The following is a 23,078-nucleotide window of genomic DNA, read 5'->3' on the forward strand; positions in this document are numbered from 1 at the left end:
TCTCCCACTTGGATGTTTATTTTAATATCTTTTATCCATCCTTTCCTTCCACAGGATTTGCATCATAGTAATAATTCAGTTTTATTTATAAAGTAAAAAAGAAATGGTGTTCCAACTCAGGCAAACATTACTTATCTAGCAGTGGTCCCTGGTTGATCCCATACAGAGAGTAAACCTAATCGGTGACTGTTCTGCTTTCCTACTATGTGCAGCACCTACTTAGTTGCTATGTACTCTTTATTTCCCTTGAAGCATTCTGGCTATAGGAAGGTCTTGAAGACTGCGATTGCCTTCAAAAAGACAAACTCAGGAGGAATCAAGCTAATAAATTATCAGAAGTTTATATTTATACACATGTTTTTAAGGCCTGCAGCTGTGAGCTGGAATTTTATCCTGGAAAAGCTTCCAGTGGAAATCTTAGATATGGATAACATGCATTTTAAGCTTTGCACAAGTGAACTGTATTTTTAATCAAAGCATTTTTTAGGCAAGGCACATTTACAACAACATATCAAGCTTCTCATTGAATTTTTCGGCCACTTGGTTGTTTCTGCTTCACTAGGTATTTGAAGCTATACAATTTTTGGAATGAAGTTGCAGCAATTTTTTCATAAAGTTTTAGCAAATTAAGTTCTGATCCTGATCCTTTTGTCTCTAAGGCTATGTGCTCTAATGAAGCAACTTTATCTTCAGTCAAGAGCAAGTGATAGAGTCAAATTGTATTATTTAGTTCACATGTGGGGACACATAACTGTGAGTGAAAGATGAAGCAGGGATGTTTTAATCTTCAAGAATTGCCAATAACTTAATTTTCTCCTTCATTTTTTCCCTTTTCTTGTCTGCTGTTTGAGAGCAGCCTATTGATAATATGTAGTGTTATAAACTGTATTTATTGCTTAGTTATGTGAGTATTCTGTTATTGTTTCATGACACCTAACAGTTGTAGCAAAAATTCTATGTGCAATTCTAAAAACAGAAAAAAATGTATCCTAAATTTAATCTCTGATAGTTAATGATTACATATATATCTGCTGACTATATTCTGAAGGAGACAACAAGATCTACTACACTTAACACACTTAAGAGAAAAAAGAACAAGATACTGACTTGATCCTGTGTCCTTCTAGTAAAGAAATTAATGTATAACTTTAAGATTAGTAGGAGTTGCAGCAACTGAACTTAAATGGTGGGGTTTTTTTTGTTTGTTTGTTTGTTTTTTTATCATTGAGATGTGTGGTAGAAGTGCTTTAGTGAAATAAAATGTTTGGTAGCCTGTTTTATGAAGTCTTAGATGACACATGTATCTTCCCAGGATAAAAGGGGTTTGTTAAAAACGCTTTTGAACACTTAAAACATTCATTTTACTCATCCATCTTCAAAAATGCTGTTGCTAGGTAAAAAGAGAAGACACGTACAGTGCAGAGTTTGAAGTAAATCAGTTTTACAGTCTCTTTTGGAATAATCTGAAGAGTTGAAAACAAAGAGGGCTTTGCTAGATAGGTACAGTATTGTGGACAATTGTGTCCCAACTTAATATTAAAAGATCTGCTTAACTTTTAACTATTGCATTTGCTGTCTTTAGAATTTACCTATAAAAAACGATTACAAATACAAAAAAAAAGAAAGTCTTTTTCTCAGCATTTATTGATAAAAGATCTGTGATTAAATGAAAATATGCTCTGCTGTAGACATGCTGGAAAGTATAGAGCAGGTATCTTTTGTTTTACTTGAAGTAGACACGTAGTCTACAAATTGTTTCTATTCTGAGTCCAGCAATAAAAGTTTTTAGAAGTAAAAATATCGAAACAGTTACATTGCTTATCCTTCTTATGAACTTGCCTCTTTCTCACTGTATAAAATTTGTTTTGGGTTAAGGCCATGGACAGTGTTACTGTGGAAACTGTTACTGTGAGGCTGGTTGGCATGGAGATAAATGTGAATTCCAGTGTGACATCACCCCTTGGGAGATCAAGAAAAGATGCACATCTCCAGATGGCAAAATCTGCAGTAATAGAGGTGTGTCATTCATACATTTCTTTTACACATATTCATATAAGTTGCTTTTGTTATAAAATATATACTTACTGCCATAGGACGTCGGTCATGTTTGTTGACGATTTCTAGTTTGTTCTCACTTATTTAAATCTGAGCATGTATTTCCAACTGAGTGGCTGGATATCTGTGTTTCAAGATAAACTTGTATCTACGCACTCATTTTTAGATGAAGCTAACCCAAGACTATAAAGTTCTTTTTATCCTTCGTTTCTGTAGTAAGACTGAGCAGAAAAATTTCTCAGTGCACCAGCTCTGGTGGGAGACTCTTCCTGCTAAATCAAATATTAACATACTTGTCTTTGAATGGATCAGTGCTATAAACAACAGAACAATATGCCAATCTTCTCTTTAAGAACAATAAGGACACACAACTTGAGAAAACAAAGACACAAGCCCATTTTGTTTTTCCCAATGCTACTTAAAAGAGCAACAAAGAAGTGTGCAGTAACAGTTCTGTGGAACACATATGGAGTTGGAAGGGTAGATTTGGCACAATATATTTCTAAGTTAGATTTTCTTTGCATCAACTCCCAGAATTCTAATTTTTGTCTATAATTCTGTTTAATTCTGATTTTTGAAAGCAAAAATGACAACAACAAAAATAGAATAAAATAAGATTAGTATATACCTGCTACTATATTTGGCTTTTTTGAGGGAAGAGTTAAAAGAGCATGTTATTGTTTGTTTATATAATAGAGAATAAAAGTAGAAGATAAGTTTGTCTCATTGATACTTCTCTTAAAAAATCTCTACTGACAAAGCCTCCTATAACATGAACTTCTAATTATCCTGAGTGCATTTAGAAAATTCTTTTCTCTTAAACATGAGGAAATTGAAAGATTGGCTAACATACTGAGGTCATGTAAGCTCATTTAGTCTTGGGACTAAAAAAAAAATTATGTATTTCTGGACAAAATAAACACAGAAATGTTTCAGATTCTATTTGCATCAGGAAAATAATTTCTAGTCAAATGAAATCTGAAATTAGAACAATGACGTTTTAATGCACAAGTATTTCTTTACATTTACATTTTATGTGGGAGAAATGAAGGTGAATAATCTAGTAGCATTCTGAAAAGCTGCAAACTTCTATTAAAAATACATTAATGTGATTGATATTTATATATTTTTCATCTATTTGTGGTTTTATCCATATTAAAAATATATATATGTAGGCTTTTGACTACATAAAGTTGCTTTCCAGTGTTTCTACTCTCTTTAATCCTATTTATCTAGATTTCTGTGTTGACAAACACTGTGATATAGGTGCAGTTCATCTTGTCTTGCCCATTCTAAACTTAAATATTGAAACGTGTCTCACTGTTTAGCTTACCTCAGTGCTAAAATGGGTAAATTATTTGTATCTCTTCACCAACCATCTAGTCAACCGTCAGAGAACAGATGCGAACTTCAGATTTTTTAAACTTTGAAGGGATGGTGCTTTGCATTCTGATATCCAAGACATTTGATCCAAATTCACTTTGAAGTTGTTTCTGTGAGAATAAATCACTCTCCAGAAGTATTTACTCAATTTATGTTTTTTTTTTCTTTTTCTCCCTCCTTCAGTAAGGTCACTGAATTGTGAAATTATCAATACTCTGATGCAAATTTCTTGAAAGCTATTCTGGTGGCATTAGCACTTGACAGGCTTCATATGACAGTCATTCATGCACAGTTGTGTAGTCCTTTTCTTTTTAGAGACAGCGCACATGTCGACCATTCAATCACTCTGTCCTGTTCTTCTCAAACATATTATGTTGTTCAGACTAATCTGAATAAGAAGACAATGGCATTGGTGGAATAGCAGGAAAGTGTCGTTTCTGTCCAAGAAATGGACTGCACACATCTATACTTTGTACCTGCTGACCTCTCAGCAAAATCATATTTAAAATTACGAATAAGGAAACTGTATGTGTGTTCTGACTTTACCTAAATCAGTATGTTCTTTCTCTGTATCAGTGAGGCTGTGCAGAAAAAGTATCTGTCATGTATAACATTTTCCTTCCTGTTGTGAACAACAGCGTGGTGCAATGAACTTGGGAAAAGTGAAAAAAGTATCATTTTCATGTAAATCTGTGCTTGTATTCTTGTTAGGTAAAGTTTTACTTCCCACTCAATTTCAGCTGGATTAAAATTTGGATTTTTTTCTAGTTTAAATGTTTATGCTTTCAAATCAACTATTTATCCAGTTTACTTAAGTCCAAATCTTTTAAACAGCATTGATTTATATTCTTATTAGTGTCAGGGCAAATTACTGTTTATGTCTTCTATTCTGTGTAATACATATTTTGTTGACTCCTAATGAGGATCTACGGCAAAGACAAACTTGGAGCCAACTTGCCTGTATGAAGTATTACTACTAAGTAATAGAAAGTTGTAAATCATTGAAGTTGAATGAACAGTCATGGTTAACATTTGCAGTTTTGACATTACACTCCCACAAAAGCAAAATTTAACAGGTGAGAATTTTTGCAACAAAATTAATACTCTAAATTACTCAGTTAATTTTCCATCCCTGTCTCTCTTATTTTCTTCTTCATAGGCACATGTGTATGTGGGGAATGTACTTGTCATGATGTGGACCCAACTGGAGACTGGGGAGATATTCATGGAGATACTTGTGAGTGTGATGAAAGAAACTGCAAAGCAGTGTATGATAGATATTCTGATGACTTCTGTTCAGGTAAGAAAAATGTAACAAGGAATTTATGTGTATCTCTACAATAAAATTCCAAAATGGCCTGATCCTCTTCCTTCTTTTCTCTTCAATTCTAATTTTCCCTTGTTTTAATTACAACAAGCTTCAGCTGTTTTTGTTTGTTTGTCTTAGAGGGGTGGGCTTTTTAACTCAAAGGCATTATTTTGTAAAAAAAAATATTATTAAAACAGACATTTTTTTTTTTTAATTTGAAAATTTTCTTAAGACCTTTTTTTTTTGCCTCCATAAATATAAACTATTTTTAGGTGCACAATTCCTTTCTAATACTATTGTCTTTGGTACAGTCTAAGATCAATTGGAGAATGTCTGAAACTTTAAAATACATATCCTATATTGGGACAATTTAAATTTGATCATATTTTATTTGATATTGTATATCTAAATAAGAGAATATATGTCCAATTTGCAGCCTGTCAGTGGGCACACATGCAAACAAGGAACAGAAATGGAGGCTTTGAACACTTTTCAAGGAAAACAAATAACTGAAGTAATGAAAAATTGTTATTGTGAGCTTAATAAGACCTGTAGCCCAGGAACTACTCTGACAACTTATAGAATGCTTGTTTCTATTTCTCCCTTTAAACTGATAAGTGAATATGTTTAATAAATGTAATATAAGGCAATATTAAGTTTCAAATATTGGTAGATGGAGATATGACAGGAATATTTATCTGATTTTCAAGAAAGAGCTGCATAGGCAAGTGCACATAAATCAGTGCTTTGAAGTCCTGTATCCAGTGAATGGCAGCTATATGAACAGTGTGAAGGAAGATCAGAGTCATTGAGGGAAAGACCTTCAAAATCATCTAGTTAAGATCGTCAAGTTCAGTCACCAACCTGACCTACTATTTGCCAGCACTATGCAATGTCATTTATTGCCACATCCACATGCCTCTTAAATATGTGCAGGGATGGAGACTCCGAACATTTCCCCAAGCAGCATATTTCAATATCTAACCACTCTCTCCACGAAGAAATTTTCTCCAATATTCAATCTTATCCTTCCCTGGTATAACTTGAAGCTACTGTCTTGCAAGTGAAATCCATAGTTTCCTGAGAGAAGAGGCTGACAATCTCCTTACTGCAGCCTCCTTTCAGACAGTTGTAGAGTATTGAAGTTACACCTTAGCTTCTTGTTCTCCAGACCAAACCATCCCAGTTCCCACATTTGCTCCAGATAGGTCTCATGGATTTAACCTGCAGTCACTTCTCATGAGAATAAATATTTCAGTTCGTGGCAAGAAATTTTTTTGCTAGTGCCCAAGTTTTCTCCATCTTGTACAAGTAAGCTTTTGTATGGTCAGAATACCACAGCTTTATGCAAAGGGCATTGGGCTCATCATGAAGGGAGCTGGGCAACTTGAGTTTACTTCATCAGGTTCCGCTAGGATTCAGATCAGAAATGAATTGGCTAGTCGGCATTTCAGGTTCAATTCTTAGGATGGCTCCATCTCTAACTACTTGGCTGTCACCCTTATTTAAAGAAACAATCCATAAAAGCTTTTTTTTTTTTATTGATTGCTTTTCCTGAACTCAGTATGCATAGTGAAAGTCGCATTTATGTTGTTATGTTCAGACATGGCCCGGAAGAGTTGAGTTAGTTAAGGAGATTCCAAAACCACATTTCTCCTTATGGAGATGAGGATTGATTATGCTGAGAATTTTGTTATTTGCACATTGTTATATAGTAGAATGCAATAGGCTGAGACTTGGAATTGGTGTAGAATTGCTTGTATCAAGCAGATAACATTGATTGAAGTATATGAAAGATGTATTGGCACAGTACTTGGAGAATATGCTGCAACTGCTGTAGAAAAACAAACAAGATCAGAAAGGTAAGTGAAATATTGCTTTTGATAGCCCTATGTCTCCAGACAATGAGATGCATATCTGTAACCTCCTTTACAAATTTTTTACATGAGAAGTCTCCGACAAGTGGCAAAACATCCCTTAAAAAAAGCAAATGAAGGAAATGCAGCTTAGATGACAGCTTAGATGCAAGTTACTGTGAGGAAAAAAGTCGATATAGCGAGTTGATTGTATTTTTGCCAGACTGACTCTTTAATGAAACCAGAAACTTGATAGAGTTAATTTCATCATCAGGTTTTAATGCCTATCATCAGCTTGGAGGCTAATCTTTAGCTATATTCATTGCAAAGGTCACGGACAGTGTAATTGTGGAAAGTGTGACTGTAAAGAGGGATGGACAGGGAAGAAGTGTGAACATCCACGGTCTTGTCCATTGTCAGCTGAGGAAAGTGTGAAGAAATGCAAAGGAAATTCTAATTTACCTTGCTCTGGAAGAGGTAAGGACATTCTTGGTAGAATTTTCATGCTCTCAAATTTTACTCCCAATAAAATAATTTTTACAAATATGTAAGATTACTAGTACTGACAAATGTGAACTTTCTTGGATCAGTGTGCATAAGTAAAACTTGCATAACTGTTCAGTTTTTAGAAGGAAGTAGAGAATATGAAGGTGGAAGGAAGGTTGGAACTAGATGATCTTTAAGATCCCTTCCAATCCACACTATTCTATGACTCTACAGTGAATGAACATTTGTTATGTGATTATTCAAGGAAGATTGGAAGATTGCTGCAGTTAAGTGTTGATAAAGGTATATTAAAAACATGAAGCTGTTCTTTTCAGTCTTTAATGGAACCAGTTTTCAGTCTGTGTAAAATGCTGTGGCTAATTTTCATCTGTCAAAGCGTGAAACGTGTTTCTCATAAATAGAAGAAAAAAAAAGTAAATATAACACTAACTTTTACTAGAACTTATAATTGAAGTTTTTACGAATTCTGCCCACTTAAGTATTTGCTGGGAAAGGTCTAAAGCTGGTCTTGAATTATTGTATTTGACCCTAAATGTGATTTCATTTGCAATTTCTTCTTCCACAAATATTATTTAACATAACCAGAAATTAGGCTGTCAAGCTAAGTTAGCACAGTAATAATCATATTTTTAATCTTCCTGTACATGTGTAACAACTCATAAGTTAGTAAATGCGGCATTAACTATTTCCTAAAAGAAACACATAGCAGCAGTTGCTGCTTTCTTTTTCTTAATTAATTGTTTTAGAATTTTCCACAGGATTAAGTCACTCTACTGTTGCTAAAAATTATCAAAGGAATTACTGGGTACAAATTAGTTGAAATGTGTACATCTGAACATTTTTATTGTTCATGAGTGCATTAGTTATAACTAAAAGAAACAAGACTGGAATTTATTACTTTTTGATATGCATGTTTTAATACAGACTCACTGTTTTCCTGTTCTTATTGGATGCTGAATGTTTATTTCTTCATTTGCTGCATTGTGTATGTTGAGCATTTGGAGACAGTTACATGATTTGCAAAACAAAGCCTGAAATATGTATTCTCAGTTTAAAAAAAAAAAAAAGCATCATGCACATTGAGTCAAATAACAGAGAAAAAAAGACCATCATAATGATAAGTTTAGTATGAATAAAAATTCAATTCATATTTTTCTGTTTTAAATTTTGAAAAAATATTCTAAATATAGTTTCAAAAAATGCAATTTTAAAATGGAATTTGTTATTTTGATTCAATTCTATGAATCATTTTGTTTAGGGTATTAGAAGGGAAAAAGAGGAAGGTGATCATTTAGCTTAATCATCTGTATTTTGCTGTGTTTTGTGATTGTTTTGTTTTGTTTTTCTTGTTGTTGTTGTTGTCCGTAAGCCCTTTAGGTTTTGTTTTGGTCTTTTTTTGACAGTGACCTTCCTGAATTCCCCTTTTTCCCACATTATTCTGAATATTAAAAAGAAAATAAATAAAAATTAAGTAAGTCCCTGTACAGCTGAAAGAATATATGTGTTTAATTCCTATGAAAACTCATCATTCAGCCAGTATAGGTACAACAAAAGATAAGGTTTTTATGTAACTTCCAATGCCTCAAACCCTTGACACAAAAACATGCAAATCCCAAACATGTATTCATGAAGAATATAGAGGATTTGTGGTTTTCTTTTTATTTTTTTCTTTTCTTTTTTATTTGTTTTTAATGGTTTGCCTCCTGTAAATATTGTTGGAGATTTTAAGGACTTGATCACTGCGAGCTTTATATTCTTCAAAATCGGAAAGTTTTTTGCCGCATGTGACACCCAGATTTTGAGAATGTTCCATTAACTATAAGTCACAGAACCTCAATAAGGAGAATAAAAGATAAAGGGAGATTAAAAATAAAAGCACTGTAAAAGAAAGCTTTCTAAAATAAATGGTTTAATGACCCACTCACGAGAAAAACAAGCTGTTTCTGGGTTCTGGTCTGCATGTGGAGAGAGAAAAGCAGCTGCCCAAAATATACATGGTCTTTTATTTTTAAGTTGTTTTAAGTAGGTAGAGCTAAGTTTTATATTGACATACTGAGGTGTAAGTGGGAATTCCTATACACTAAAATGATGCAATAAATGTAGGTTTTGAGAATACTAGATAAGAGGTTTCTTCCTTTTTTTAGTGATCTTGTAATTGTCACTTATCTTGAGCGAAGGCAGCCATACCATGGCAATCATCCAAAGACAGATAAATGACAAATCTCTATATTGGTATTGTCTTTTGCCATTTTAATCTCCCTTCTATAACTGTTTTTATTTATTTTTCATATGGAGAGAATAAGACTATTTCTTTATCTATGAAATTTCCCTTTATGCTTGTGCTCTAGCATTGAACATCAGAAATACAATTCTTTTATTCTGAAAAATGTTATTTTTGCAAACTCTCTGAAGTCTCATTTTTGAAAGATTAATTTTATGATCTCATAAGTTATACAGCACTTTGAAAGTTTTTTGACCATTGTTTTTTTTCAGTAACTTTGCTGTTTCTTCTCTACGTAGAGTTATGAATGTGTGACTGACTTAATGAAAGAGTAAGAAAGCTCTAGGCATTACTACAGGCTCCTTATGACATGGGTGTCAAACCTTGTAGCTTACCTGGGCCACACTGAGTGAAAGGAATTGTTCTGGGTCACATATATGTAGGTCGCAATGAAAGTAATGCCTCTTATTTATTTCCATGGGAGCTACAACAGATACAAAGAGCACAATAACACTATTTGATAGAACAATTTCTCAGCTGCAAAAAAGCTATTTTTCAACACAGTCACCACAATGAGCTATGCACTTTCACCAGTGACGTATAAGAGCATGCATACTGCACTAGTAAAAATCTGCACCAGTAGAGGTGATCCAATGTCACTGTCGCCTCTGCTGAAATGCACCACCAACCACCTCACTGTGCTCACGTTCACTGTTTGGTCTTCATCAACGTTCAGTAAGCACTGAGGAATGTCAATGGGTGCCATTTTTTCTGCATGGAGGAATTCAATGACAAACCTTTTCTTCATATGTACTTCGTTGCAGACAGCAGTTGGTCAGACTATCCCTCTGCTGTCATTTGTCACACAGCAACAAAACATAGTGGAATGCTGATGGGCCTTTGCTGCCACACCGTATTTCTTTCTGGCAACAGAGGGCTTGTAAAAATCTGATAAACAGTCAAATATTTGAATTGATTACCTGATTGTTACACCGTGCATCCAATTTGAAAATTTGCAGTTCATGTATTTATGCTGACAGAATATGGAGTCACAAATATATTAAAAAAAAAAAAAAAAAAAAGATTTTTTCAGCAGTATTGAAACCTATTCTCAGATTTTTTTATCACAGCAGAAAGCACAGCTGCAGGTTTTTTGCTGTTCATGGAACAGTATTTAGCCAGCACATCAAAATGCATACAGTTATTTGCCATTACTTGAGCTGGTTTAGGTTCGAACAACATTGATAGCACACTGACGGTTTCTTGCTGAGAGATGGGTGTTTGCCCAGGCCAAGTATATGTGATCTATGGGCTGCTGGTTGAACATGCCTGCCTTATGGTAAACAGGATACCATCTCCTGAAGTCTAGAAACAAATCCTAGGGATAAGGGACACTAAGATAACCCCAAAGAGTAGTGCTGCTGCCCACTGTCTGCTACAAATTCCTAATTATTTTTGGTTCATCCTGGCTTTACTGTTGTATATTATACATTCTGTGTTACTCTCAAACATAAGTCATCAAAGCCTTGGCTGACGCAGCAAGTACTGTAAATTCTAATTGATTCTACTTCTACTGTGTTATGTAGAAGAAAAGAGAAGCTTGCATGCATCTAATTACATCTGTGTACCAACAGTAGTGAGTGGAAACTAGATACAGAAATATGCACTAAATAGCCTAAAAGCAGAGGGAGCTATGCCGTTCTTTTCCGACCTTTGTGATGTGTTACAGGACTGTTCATAAATAGCATTCAGCTTGTAAATAATTTGGAATTTTAGATCTTGAACTACTATAGCTTCATACAAATATATGGAGGACATTGTTCAGTAGGTCCTCAACATTTTTGAACTTGTAGAAGCTGTAATATGGTAACACACAGCTGATTACCTCTCTGGCTCATAAATCTTTACAGAGATGATGCTTTAGAAAGGCTGCTGTTGGAACATGTGAGATCATGGGAACTACTGTGCTTTTGACAATGGAGCCTTGTTTACCAAAATGTTATGACCTCAAAGTTTCTTTTCTTCTGAGTGTAGATATCAAAGACCTTGGGGTTCCTCGATGTCACTAAAACTAACAACAAAAAATTTGTATTTCTATTAAGTATCTGTAGAAAAACAAGATTTTTAATAATTATTGCTTATTGAGTTGATAAAGAAAGGTGGTAGGGGAAGTTGCCATTTGAGTAATTCAATGTATATATATGTTATGTTATGTTATATATGACAGGATAGAGTTAGAGTAGAAAAGTAAACAGTCCTAAGGTAAAATCTGTTACCATCCCTGCTACTAGCTCTTTATTGCAGCCTCTTACTTTGCAAATTGTACTGTTTAATTGAAGTGCAAATTACTCTAATATACATCATCTCTGAATTTGGCCTGCTGTTTTCATTCATTTTGCATGACCTCTGCATTCTGAAGGAGGTCTTAATTAAAGCACTATAGTAGCAAGTCTGGCAGCATGTTATGAACAAGAACAGAACTTAAATGCAAGTCATGAGTCCCAGTAAACATCTATATTTTTCATCTCATCAATTTTGAGACGGAGCTCTGTTATTCATTTGCGCGCTTCAAGCAGAGAGGCACTCTTTCAATACTAGTACTTTAATGCCAGATGAGCTGTCATGACAGTGGTTGTTATACAATTTCATATACTCTTATGTACTGGACTGACACACCAAAGTCCTCTTGTATAATCTGTTGATGTCAAAGAAAAAATTATGGGCAAATTTTGTTTGTTTGTTTTTTGAAGGAGTAGGAAAAGGGTTGTCTATAAGTAGTTCAGATCATTGATTTTAAACTGTTTTTCTGATTCGGGCTCTTCAGCTTCTTATGAACCTTTCTTCTTTATTTGAAACAAGATTCTCATGAAGCTGCCTTTACTTAGGAAAGCCAATCTGGACATGCTAAGAATATTTTATCTTTTCCCATTTCCTTTTTTTTTTAAATGCAATTGCCCTTTTGTAAGAATATTTTTTCAAGATCCCGATGCTGCACTGCTCCTCTAGAGAATACTGCTTATTTGTCAGTGACTCACCTTCAGCACTGGTTGCTATTCTTTTTGCCTTTTACCGTTGCCTTTTCAGGAGACAGGAAGTAGGGGCAGAGGAACCAAGGGAGGATTGTAGGTCAAGAGAACATTTCATTTCTGCAGTGAACCCATTCTTACAGTGTTTATAGCTCAAAAATAAATACGTACTTCAGGAAGTATTTTATCTCCACTTAAGGGCTTTTTTAATCTGTTCTGATGGAAGCAGGATGTGATGGCAGTCGCCAGTGTTTGAGATGATATTACAAGAGTAAAGTGGTTCTCAAAAAAAAAATTGTAATAGGATGTATGAATGTATTGAAGTTTCCCACTGGTTTTCAGAGTGGGAAGTATGAGAAGAGGCAAAGCACAGAGGAAAAGTAATATGTCTATTTTAGGATGACACTTAAGAATTAGGGCTGTGAAATAAAAGTAGAATAATATTTATGGCTGGCAGAGTAACTGCCATGGATGCCTCTTTGCAATGAAAATAACTTGACTTGCTCTTTTCCAATATAGCACTTGTTGATTCAAATATCTTTCATTTTATTCTTGAATGTAAGAAAGACAGTGCAGGGCAAAATAAATTCTGCTGTTTTGATGGTTATGATATATGCAGGCATAATTATTTATATATGTTTATGTAATGACATGACTATATGAGTGTTTATTTATGTTGTTTATTGTGAGTAAGGATCAGAGAGCAGACTAACGAATGTTATGTGGTCTCTGCAGACCATGTGATCAAGAAAAGATCTAAATAAAGCCTTTTGCAGAGAGATTAAAGAAATCTCAATATTGTTAGCTTTGTTACTTAGTGGCAAATTCAGTCACAGATGTATCTCCTGGATAATCAAGAGAGCACAAGTCAAGTAATCCAGGAGATCTCTGGCATAATCAAAAGACACATTCATGACACGTGTAGGCCATCATGGAGGACATATTTTGCTGGACTTGTTACTGCTGAACAAGGATACAGGGATATGATGGCTGCTTACAGCACTGGCAGCAGACAGCAGTGGAGTTTAAAAGCATTGAAAAGAATTGAGAAAAATTGCAGTGCAGTGCAGGAGAGCTAATCTTCACTTCTTTAGGGAGCGACTTGACAGAACACTGTGCCCTGTAGGATAAAAGGGCTCAGTACAGACGATGATATTCAGGACAATCTTCTCAAAGTATGAATACAGTTTATTTTGGTCAAGTATGTATGAACTACTGAACATGTCTGAGCTGGAGTATGAAAAGAAAAAAGCAGAAGGATGAAACAAGGATAAATTACTTGGGAAAAACATATGCTATCTGAGAAAGCAAGAATGGAGTTAGGAAAACCAAAACTCAGGTAGAGCTGGAGCAGCAAGAGACATGAAGCGCTGAAAGAAGGGTGTCTATGAACATATCAGCAAAAGGAAGACAAAGGAAGATGTGGGCATGCTGCTCAATGGATCAGGGACCTTAGTAACCAAGAGTTTGGAAAATACTGGGGTATTTTTTTCATGTTTGTAATTGGTAAGATCTGACCTCCCAGGTTACTAGTAGCTTGCAACGTTGGTCACTCCAAAAATAATGTCTCCTATTTACTTCCATGGGAACTACAGCGTAGACAAAGAGCACAATAACGCTATTCAACAGAGCAAATTCTCATTACAAAACATGATTTTACAACACTGTCATCAGCATTAGCTATACATTTTTGCCAGTGATGAACAAGAGCCTGAACACCACACTCTTAAAAATCAGCACCAGCATAAATGACACTTCACTGCCACCTCTGCTGAAATGTACTACCCACCATCTCGCTGTGCTCACATCCATTGTTTGGTCTCCATAATTTTCAGAAAATGTTGATAAACGCCAGTGGGTGCCATTTTTTCTGCATGGAGGAATTTGATTACTCCCCTTTGTTTCATATGCACTTTCATGTCAGATGCAACTTTGTCAGACTGCCCCTGTGCTGCCATCTATCACGTGGCAACAAAATGTAATGGAATATTGGTAGGAAGATTCAACCTCTACTGCAGTATCACCAACATCCAACTCTGGCATAATAACATAATAAAAGGGAAACTTAAGATTTCAGAACAGCTCCTTCCCTGAGGAAGGCACAGTTTGGGGGCATTCCAGTCAGCTGAACGTAAAGAAATTCATGGGACCAGATGGAATGAATATAAAGATGCTAATAAATTTGGCCAATGTCATTGTCAAGCTGTCCTCTTTCACCTATGAAAAACTTTGATAATGGGAGAAGGTTAATTATTATTGAAGAATTATGAAAATACGTGGAACTACTGGTCATTTTGTTTAGCCTAACCTTTGCCTCTAGTAAGAAAGAAAACCTTCCTGGAAGCTATTTCCAAGTTTGTGAAGTGTAAAATACTGTCTATAAGCTGAAAACATGGAGATTTACTGTGGACAGAAAATGCTTGTATAACCTGATCTCTTTCCATGATGAGTTGACTTCTGTGTGCATAAGAGGAAACAACGGATGTTGTATAACTTGACTCTAAGAAGGTCTTTGACATAGACTCCCAGAGCATCCTTATAGTCCAATTGATGAGATATAGGCTGGCTGAGTGGATTATTACATAGGTGGAAAATTGACTGGTCTGCTGTTCAGGAAGAATGGTGATCATCAGAATAAACTCCCTCTGGTAAGCACTCTGGTAAATAACCCTCTCAGAAGCTAATATGGGGGCCAAGAATTGTTCAACATCTTAGTTAACCTGAGTTATGTGATAAAATGCACTGTAGGCAAGTTTATGTATGACAGGAAATTGGGAATATAAGATAACACACTGAAGGTTGAAACTGATGTTCAGTGGACCTGGACGTGCTTGAAATGACAGTCTGACAAGAATTTCAACAAGAATAAATGGGATATCCTATATCTGGGATGTAAAAAGGCTACACAGCATAAAACTGGGGGCTATACTTATCACAGAATCACAGAATCACAGAATTGTAGGGGTTGGAAGGGACCTCCAGAGATCATCGAGTCCAACCCCCCTGCCAAAGCAGGTTCCCTACACCAGGTAGCACAGGTAGGCATCCAGGCAGGTCTTGAACAGCTCCAGAGAAGGAGACTCCACCACCTCCCTGGGCAGCCTGTTCCAGCGCTCCATCACCTCACTATAAAGAAGTTCTTGTGCACATTTGTGCGGAACTTTCTATGCTGCAGTTTCTGGCCGTTTCCCCTTGTCCTGTCTCCACTCACCACTGAAAAGAGTCCGGCCTCGCCATTCTGCCCCCCACACCTTAGATATTTATAGACCTGGATCAGGTCCCCTCTCAGTCTTCTTTTCTCAAGTCTGAACAGACCCAGTTCACTCAGCCTTTCTTCATAGGAGAGATGCTCCAGGCCCCTCATCATTTTTGTGGCCATCTGCTGGACTCTTTCCAAGAGATCCCTGTCTTTTTTGTACTGGGGAGCCCAGAACTGGACGTAGTACTCCAGATGAGGTCTCACCAGGGCAGAGTAGAGGGGGAGGATCACCTCCCTCGACCTGCTGGCCACGCTCTTTTTAATGCACCCCAGGATGCCATTTGCCCTCTTGGCCACAAGGGCACACTGCTGGCTCATGGGCAACCTGTCGTCCACCAGGACACCCAGGTCCCTCTCTGCAGAGCTCCCCTCCAGATAGGAGTTTGGGCTATTTGCCTCTCAGATACCCTTTCAACATTTTGTTATATTTGATTCTATCGGTCTATGGTACAGTATGTGTACTAGATGTCTTGTGATCAGTCAGCCTTGATTTCTTGTGCAATATTGAAGGGGTTAGGATAAAATTGTGTAACTGTCCGTTTTATGGAATGTTTTGTTTCTAAGTACATCTTCTTGCTGTTTTTAAAGCCTGTATACTTCGAAGAGTAGAAGCAATTCCTTAGAGTAACTAGAGTAACACCTAACATGAGCATGGATCAATTACAAAATTTAAAAAGTAATCAGTTGGCTTTTTCATATGTCAGTCTTATTCATCATATTAATGATCATTAAATCACAGCGTGTAGCTTCATCTATCAGGAAATAGGAGCAAAATAAATGACCCATGCACAGATTATTGGCAGACATCCTGTTTCAGAATTTTGAAAGCTGGAATATGTGGTGTAGTTCAGCCTCACATTCTTTCTGCTTAGTGGTTAGAAAAGTAAAGGTGTACTACCTTGATTTTTTTCATTCTTTCAGCTTGGCTGTGGTTTTACTCTTTACTTTCTGACAACTCCAAAATAAATAAATAAATAAATAAATCATTGTAATGATTAATTGGCAACTGTTTAGAGATTTGTGCCTCCACAGGTGAAAAGGGAGACAAAATACAGCAGTACATCTTTGTGCTTGGTGGCTCAAACTGCACAAGCTCCCTAGCAAGTTGGCTTGCATGTTTTTGAACCACATGCCTTTTGGCATGTGGGTAGAATCATGTGTTTGTTCATTTTTCCTTTAATTTCTCATGGAACAATGCATTTTTTTTCTGATGGCTGTAAGCATTATCCCATGAAATGTCCCCCTTATTCTCTCAGTCAGTGCTTCTGAAACGCTACAGTCTTTGGACACATTAAATTTTTCCTCTTGTATATGAAATGGTCTTCCTTGTTCTTGTTCATTTCCTTGACTGTAATTTTTCCTCCTGCAAAAGAAGACAACCTCTTTCACCTGTGAAAGATGTCTGTGAAAGAAAGGCCTTCAATCTGATAGCTGTCTTCTGTACACAATGTCTTCTGTAGTCCAGACTTGTTGAGTGATTTTAGCCTATATCTTTCAATTTCCGATTGGTGGAATTCTGCTTTTTTTCTAAACAGTGTATCTTCTGACATAGATGATAATTTTTGTTCAGGGACCTCTTTTACTTCAAACTGTTGGACCTTGTCTAGACCAACAGTACGTCAACACCTTTGGTGGACTGTATGTGCTAGTAGAGTCTAGAAAATCAATGGATTATGAATGCTAGATAGAAGAACTGCATATTTTGAAGTACAGTAGTCAGTGGTTTGCAGAAAAATTTCATTAATTTCTGCTGAAGAATGCCTAAGAAACATCAAATGTTCTTGTCCTTTTAATATACCAGCATTGTTTGTAAGAATAAGCTATACCATAAGCTATTTGCTCTGGTCTGAGAAGTTAGAATCAATTAAAATTAATAATAATTTTAAAAGTAGATTAGAGTTTTACTGTTTCAAAATTGTCATTCTGTCTTGGTTCACCTCAAAAATGACTTGTCTAAACTGAAGACAAGATTTATCAATGTCTTGAATATTTCCAGAAATATGGGGATGATTCACACTGCAGACAAAGTTACTCACCGTAATATGCAAGGTCAATTGTCTGAAGGAATGTTTGTGCAATGTGAATAGCACAACAGGGACATGCAGGTTCATCTTGCATTTTTGGAAACATAGCAGGTGTTTGAAACAAAAGTACCTATAAATATCATCTCTCTGATAGCTTTGATGCATGAAGTATTTGTGTTTTTTCACAGTAACAGGAGACATTTCAAAAGAATCTCTGTTTAAATTAAAAAGAAAAAAGAAAAAAGAAAAAAAAAGAAAAAAGAAAAAAGGAAAAAAGAAAAAAGGAAAAAGGAAAGAGAAAAGGAAAAAGAAAAAAGGAAAAAGAAAAGGAAAAAGAAAAAAGAAAAAAAGAAAAAAGAAAAAAGAAATTGATATGTTTGTCATATCAGCGTGAAAGCTGATTATATTTCACAGCTTGTTGACATGTAAAAAATCTGACTGTAAGTCATGAGATTACTTATAGCCACAAAATTTGAAAAGAAGATCTGTATTTTCCAAAATTTTTGGAATAATAAGTGTATGTATACTGTAACATCTCAGTGAGTCAGATTTCATTTGAAAACGAAGAGCTGTCTGATGTATGCACACCAGTGCATTTCTGTTTACCTGCACATAGGTAAAACTAAAGTCAAGTCCTCATGTTAAACATATGTTAGCTATTGTAAATACAGTAGAATATTCTAGATGAGTTTTATCTCTGAAATTTATCTAGACATCCAAGTCTGAGATATTTCAGCCTTTGTTTTCAGTGGAAAGAGAATAGCTTCAGATTGGAGGCAATATTTCCATTTATTTTATATTTCTGAGTTTTTAAAGATGAATTGTCATTGTTTCTACTTTTCCCCATGTCCTTAATGAGAGTGACTATCAGGCTAACCTTTAGACGCCTTCATCTGTGTTCTATAAATCTCACCAGTTTATGAAATCATCTACCCCAACTATAATGTTGTATTACACTATAAATAAAATTAATAGATATCTACGTGGGCTGGGGCAAACTACCTCTGCTGTTGATAACCAGATATGAGCCTTTGTTCTGAATATGTTATTGTAGTTTATGACTGCCTCAAGCTGCCTTAGCCAGTGATGTCTAGACTAGAAAATTAAACAGCGCTATGGATCATCCCCAGATACTGCAGCTTGCTTGCCTGTAATGTCAAATGGTTAGAACAGTAGCTGGTCTACTTCTGCTGTGCCAGCTAGTAGCCTTTCCAAACAATTCCTGCTTATAGTTCAGGAATTAGTGTGGGCTACTGACTGACTTCTTTCACAATCACATTCAAGCAGAATGGATGAGGCTACCTTTGAGAAAGAGAGCTTGGCAGTACGGATGCCAGTTCTTCCGTGCCAAATGGCCCTGGAGACAGGGAATATTTCCAATCCTGTTTAACTGACTACTAAAGAGATATCTATCAAATACTGTGGTGTTGTTATAACAAAGAAGACTGACCTCCTTTCTGCACTGTGGTTGGTAGGATAACTGTGGAGTCCACAGGAAAAGATGAAAAAGAAAAGAAGCCTGTGCAACTTTCCAAAAACTCACTGCAGCTATTACCTGCTCTGTGCCTTCTCCAAGATAGCAGCTTGTGTAAAACAAATGGATCAGTGCTGTCCCGAAATTTATTTTGCATAGTGTAACAGAAAACTAATAGATTCCCAGGTTGACTGAGTAGTTTGTTTTCTTCTTTTTGTTCTTCTTTTATGAAAATTTTCACTTGAAAATATTGTAAGAAAAATTCAAATAAAGCGGTCTTTTGAGCTGAGTCATAGAATCATAGAATCATAGAACCATAGAATCATAGAATCATAGAATCATAGAATGGTCTGGGTTGAAAAGGACCTAAAAAATAATCTAGTTTCAACCCTCCCCCGGGCTATGTCCAGAGTCACCAACCACTAGACCAGGCTGCCCAGAGCAAAATCCAGCCTGGTCTTTAATGCTTCCAGGAATGGGGTATTCGCAACCTCTCTGGGCAACCTGAAAATTATAATGAATCAAAATGGTTCAGGTTTCTGGTGAATACTATATGACAACTTGCTTTTCATTATCTGCATTTTGGAAAGGAAGGCTGAAATGTGTGGTGTGACTTCAGAAACCCAAATTCTCATAACATGAAAACGCAACCTTCTCTCAGCCACACAATTTTCTTAACCAGGTTTACAGCACACAAGATTCCAGTTTGATCAGTATTTATCTGCTCTTCCATCTCATAGTTTTCTGTTCATAACATTTGTGCTTTTTCTTCAAGTATTTTGCAATGTCATATTCATGGTGCAAGTAATTATGGAATTATTCTTTTCCTATAGTAACTGCTTATCATTAGAGTAAATTACAAGTTTATAGGTACAAAGATTAAAAAGCATTTTGTGTTCTTTTAGGGAGAAAGGTATTAAAAAACTAAGCAAACTATTTCTCTGACAGGCAAAAATAATCTATCAACTTTGCATCAATCGCTATGTTCTGGTCTAGCTAAATTCTAACTGATAAATTAGATATAGGGATATTTTGTGAGAGTCAGATTGCCACAGAGTTAATTTATAGAGTCAGTGAATCTCATTCTCCAAGTACATAGGCTTTGCTGTCAGGAAAAGAAGTAGAACATTTTTTTTAGTACTTTTAAGAAGTTAAGACATTTAGCATGTGCCAAATTTAAATCAACATGATTTGATATTTAAGCTGACTTTTTGCTTTACTACTTTTTGAGGTTACAAAGGTGAACAGAAATCAGCGTTACTATTTATAAGGAAAAAAAATACAAAGAAATAACACTGATTTGGAAAAACATGTAACATTTGATTAACTTTTTTTTCTGAAGAAACTAAAAGGAAAATGTTGTGAGTTGCTGCTAAGTAATCACTATCTTTGAAAATATTTTCTTTAAAGAAACAGGACTCCAATGTTTTAAAAGTTTATTGAACACCTATTGGAAAAAATCAGCAACATTTTTTAGACAAAAAGTCCTTCCCAATTATTTTGTTTCTTGTGGTGGTATAAACCATTGCTTTCTTGCTTTGAGTAGAAAAATGAACTAAGAGTGTGAGCTCCAAAAATAGGGGGAGATTTGAAGTACTTCCCTACTTTTAAATACTTCTGCAGAGATCAGTATACTATGAGAGCTGAGTACAACCTAGAACAAATCTTTTCAGTGGAAGCAGCAACTAAGGAGAAATGAAATTGGGGAAAATATTTAGGCCGTATTTGGAGTTTTTTGTAGTTACCAATGGGTAATGGGTAACTATAATTAGCAAGTAGGAACCTAAATATTTTCTGAAATCTCTGTTGGACATAAAAATAAACATCTGTATGAAACCTTGGAAAATAGCCAGAAGGTATAATTATTTTCTGCATCTTATAGTTGGAGGAGACTGGTTCAAAGTTCAAAGACAGTTCACAGTCCAGAAGTCAGTCTAAAAGCCAGCCCTTGTGCTGAGATTCTTAACAAAGTCTTCCAAGTCAAAATATTTGTCCCAGGAATTGTAGATCTCTTCCTGAGATTGTTTTTCACAAAGAGGAACTAGAAATTGATGTAATTTATTACCTCATATTTGATTCCTGAATATCATTATTGTGTTTCTACTACAGGAACTGCTACGATTTTTCTTAGTAAGAACAATTACTTCAAATGTTCTCCCCTTTCTTTACCATCTTCATTTCTTTAGTGCTCAAAATGCTTTCAGTAGACAGCTTTGTCACTCCTGTTAGGAAAATTATTTTATGTCACACATACTTGTCTTTGTCTATGTTCTTTTTACTTTCTCATACAAATCATACTTCAGAGAACAAATAAAGCAAGACGTGACCTGAAAACCTAAGTACTTCAGATCAAATAATAAATTCAGTGAAATTTACTGAAATTTCAGCTCTCAGGTTCTGAAATTGAAAGCTTAGTGTTGGGTAAAGCAAAACAGAACAACTATCTTACTACAGAGGTTTTCGGAAAGACAGGTGTATACCAGATCCAATAAATTGCTGCCGTGAAAATAATTTCTCTGTCTCCATCTGCCAGCTCTGAGACATGCAATTGGAGAAGGACAGACAAATGAGTTACTAAACAGTAATGATTTTATTTCATTTATGTATTTTTCTATTTATGTATCTATTTATTTATTTATCTATTTGTTTATCTATCTATTCCTTTATTGCTTTGCACTGGTCATAGACATGGTTTTAAAGCCCAAATTCCTGATTCTTTTTTTTTTTTTTTTTTAAATATGGAATGCCATTAAATAAATTTATTGTACTTTTAATATAATAAATAATAATAAGATAAACTGCAAACTACTTTTCTTGCTCATTAGAAGTCACTTTTTTGTCCAAATATCTGCTTCAAATAGTCAACACTTTACTCAGTGATCATTTTTGGAAAGTTGTATAATAGAAGACAACATCAACTTCTGTATGTCTAATAGGTTCACATTCCCTACTAATTTACTCATGAATCTTTCAAATGCATCTTGTGCCTATTTTGGATAGTCTAACTTAGGAGCTGTGTGTTTGGATTTAGCCTATACTAATGTCTTCTTGCTAAATATGCTTTTCTCCTCGTTTTGAAAGATGTTTATTTTGTAACTATGTTGGTATGTTTATAAAGTTGTGGAATGTACATACAAATGAAATCCTTCTTTCTAAACCAGTCACGAACTCATCCTTTTCCTTCCTAGTAGGGACATATTGCCAAACATATTAGACAAAATGACTCATTAAAGAGAAAAATGGAACATGAAACCTCTTTTCAAATCTGAAGATTGTCTTCTTAAATGACCATTGGACTGTAGAGTAGATATTACAATACAAGAAAGTGGCAACTTTTCCAGTTGTACCAACCTAAAGTGTTACTTATTACTATTGCCAGTAGATGGCATTGTTTATACTAACTACGTAACTAATAGTTTGAAACTTTTTTGTTGATGTTTTCTTTGGGCAGGGAGGGGCGGAGATGGGGAGGTTCACAGACACTCACTTTTCAATCTATTAGAATTCTCATGGTAGTCATGGAAGTTATCAGCTATTTTGAAATGGTTTGTCAAATTTCCTTATTTCCTTGGTTAAATAAAAAAGTTTATTTGGAAAATGAAGCAGTCATTTCAGATTTATATAAGGAAGTAGCTCGAATAATGTATTAATTTTTGTTTGAAGTGAGGAAGAGAAAAGGATTTTTCCTTTTTGGAGGATAAGAAAGAACATTTAGTGAAGAACTTAACATCACTGTTTTCATTCAATGAATATTATTTATGAGGTATTTGCTGTCCTTATTACTTACTGTTCACATCTCCTATAGACTTGACACAACCTTTTTTTTTTTTTTTTGTAGCAGATGTGCAATGACTTGTGGTAGTGCTAAGGGAACAACCCAGCAACATAAGTCCAGATGTAGCTAATAGCTCACTAATTTCCTTCCTTCCTTCCTTCCTTCCTTCCTTCCTTCCTTCCTTCCTTC

General features: G+C 35.3%; 1 protein-coding gene across 1 annotated transcript in view; it reads left to right on the plus strand.

The window, feature by feature from the left end:
- The window catches only part of ITGBL1 (integrin subunit beta like 1), a 127,867-nt gene that overhangs the window by 59,041 nt on the left and 45,748 nt on the right, over positions 1-23,078 (plus strand). Inside the window, exons 5-7 of the mRNA XM_042867549.1 lie at positions 1,876-2,016; positions 4,598-4,738; positions 6,934-7,080. Coding sequence (XP_042723483.1) covers positions 1,876-2,016; positions 4,598-4,738; positions 6,934-7,080 — 429 coding nt within the window. The remainder of the gene's footprint in view (positions 1-1,875; positions 2,017-4,597; positions 4,739-6,933; positions 7,081-23,078) is intronic.

This window comes from Lagopus leucura, unplaced genomic scaffold, assembly GCF_019238085.1.
Source record: "Lagopus leucura isolate 7727_CA_CO unplaced genomic scaffold, USGS_WTPT01 Super-Scaffold_100001, whole genome shotgun sequence".
NCBI lineage: Eukaryota > Metazoa > Chordata > Aves > Galliformes > Phasianidae > Lagopus > Lagopus leucura.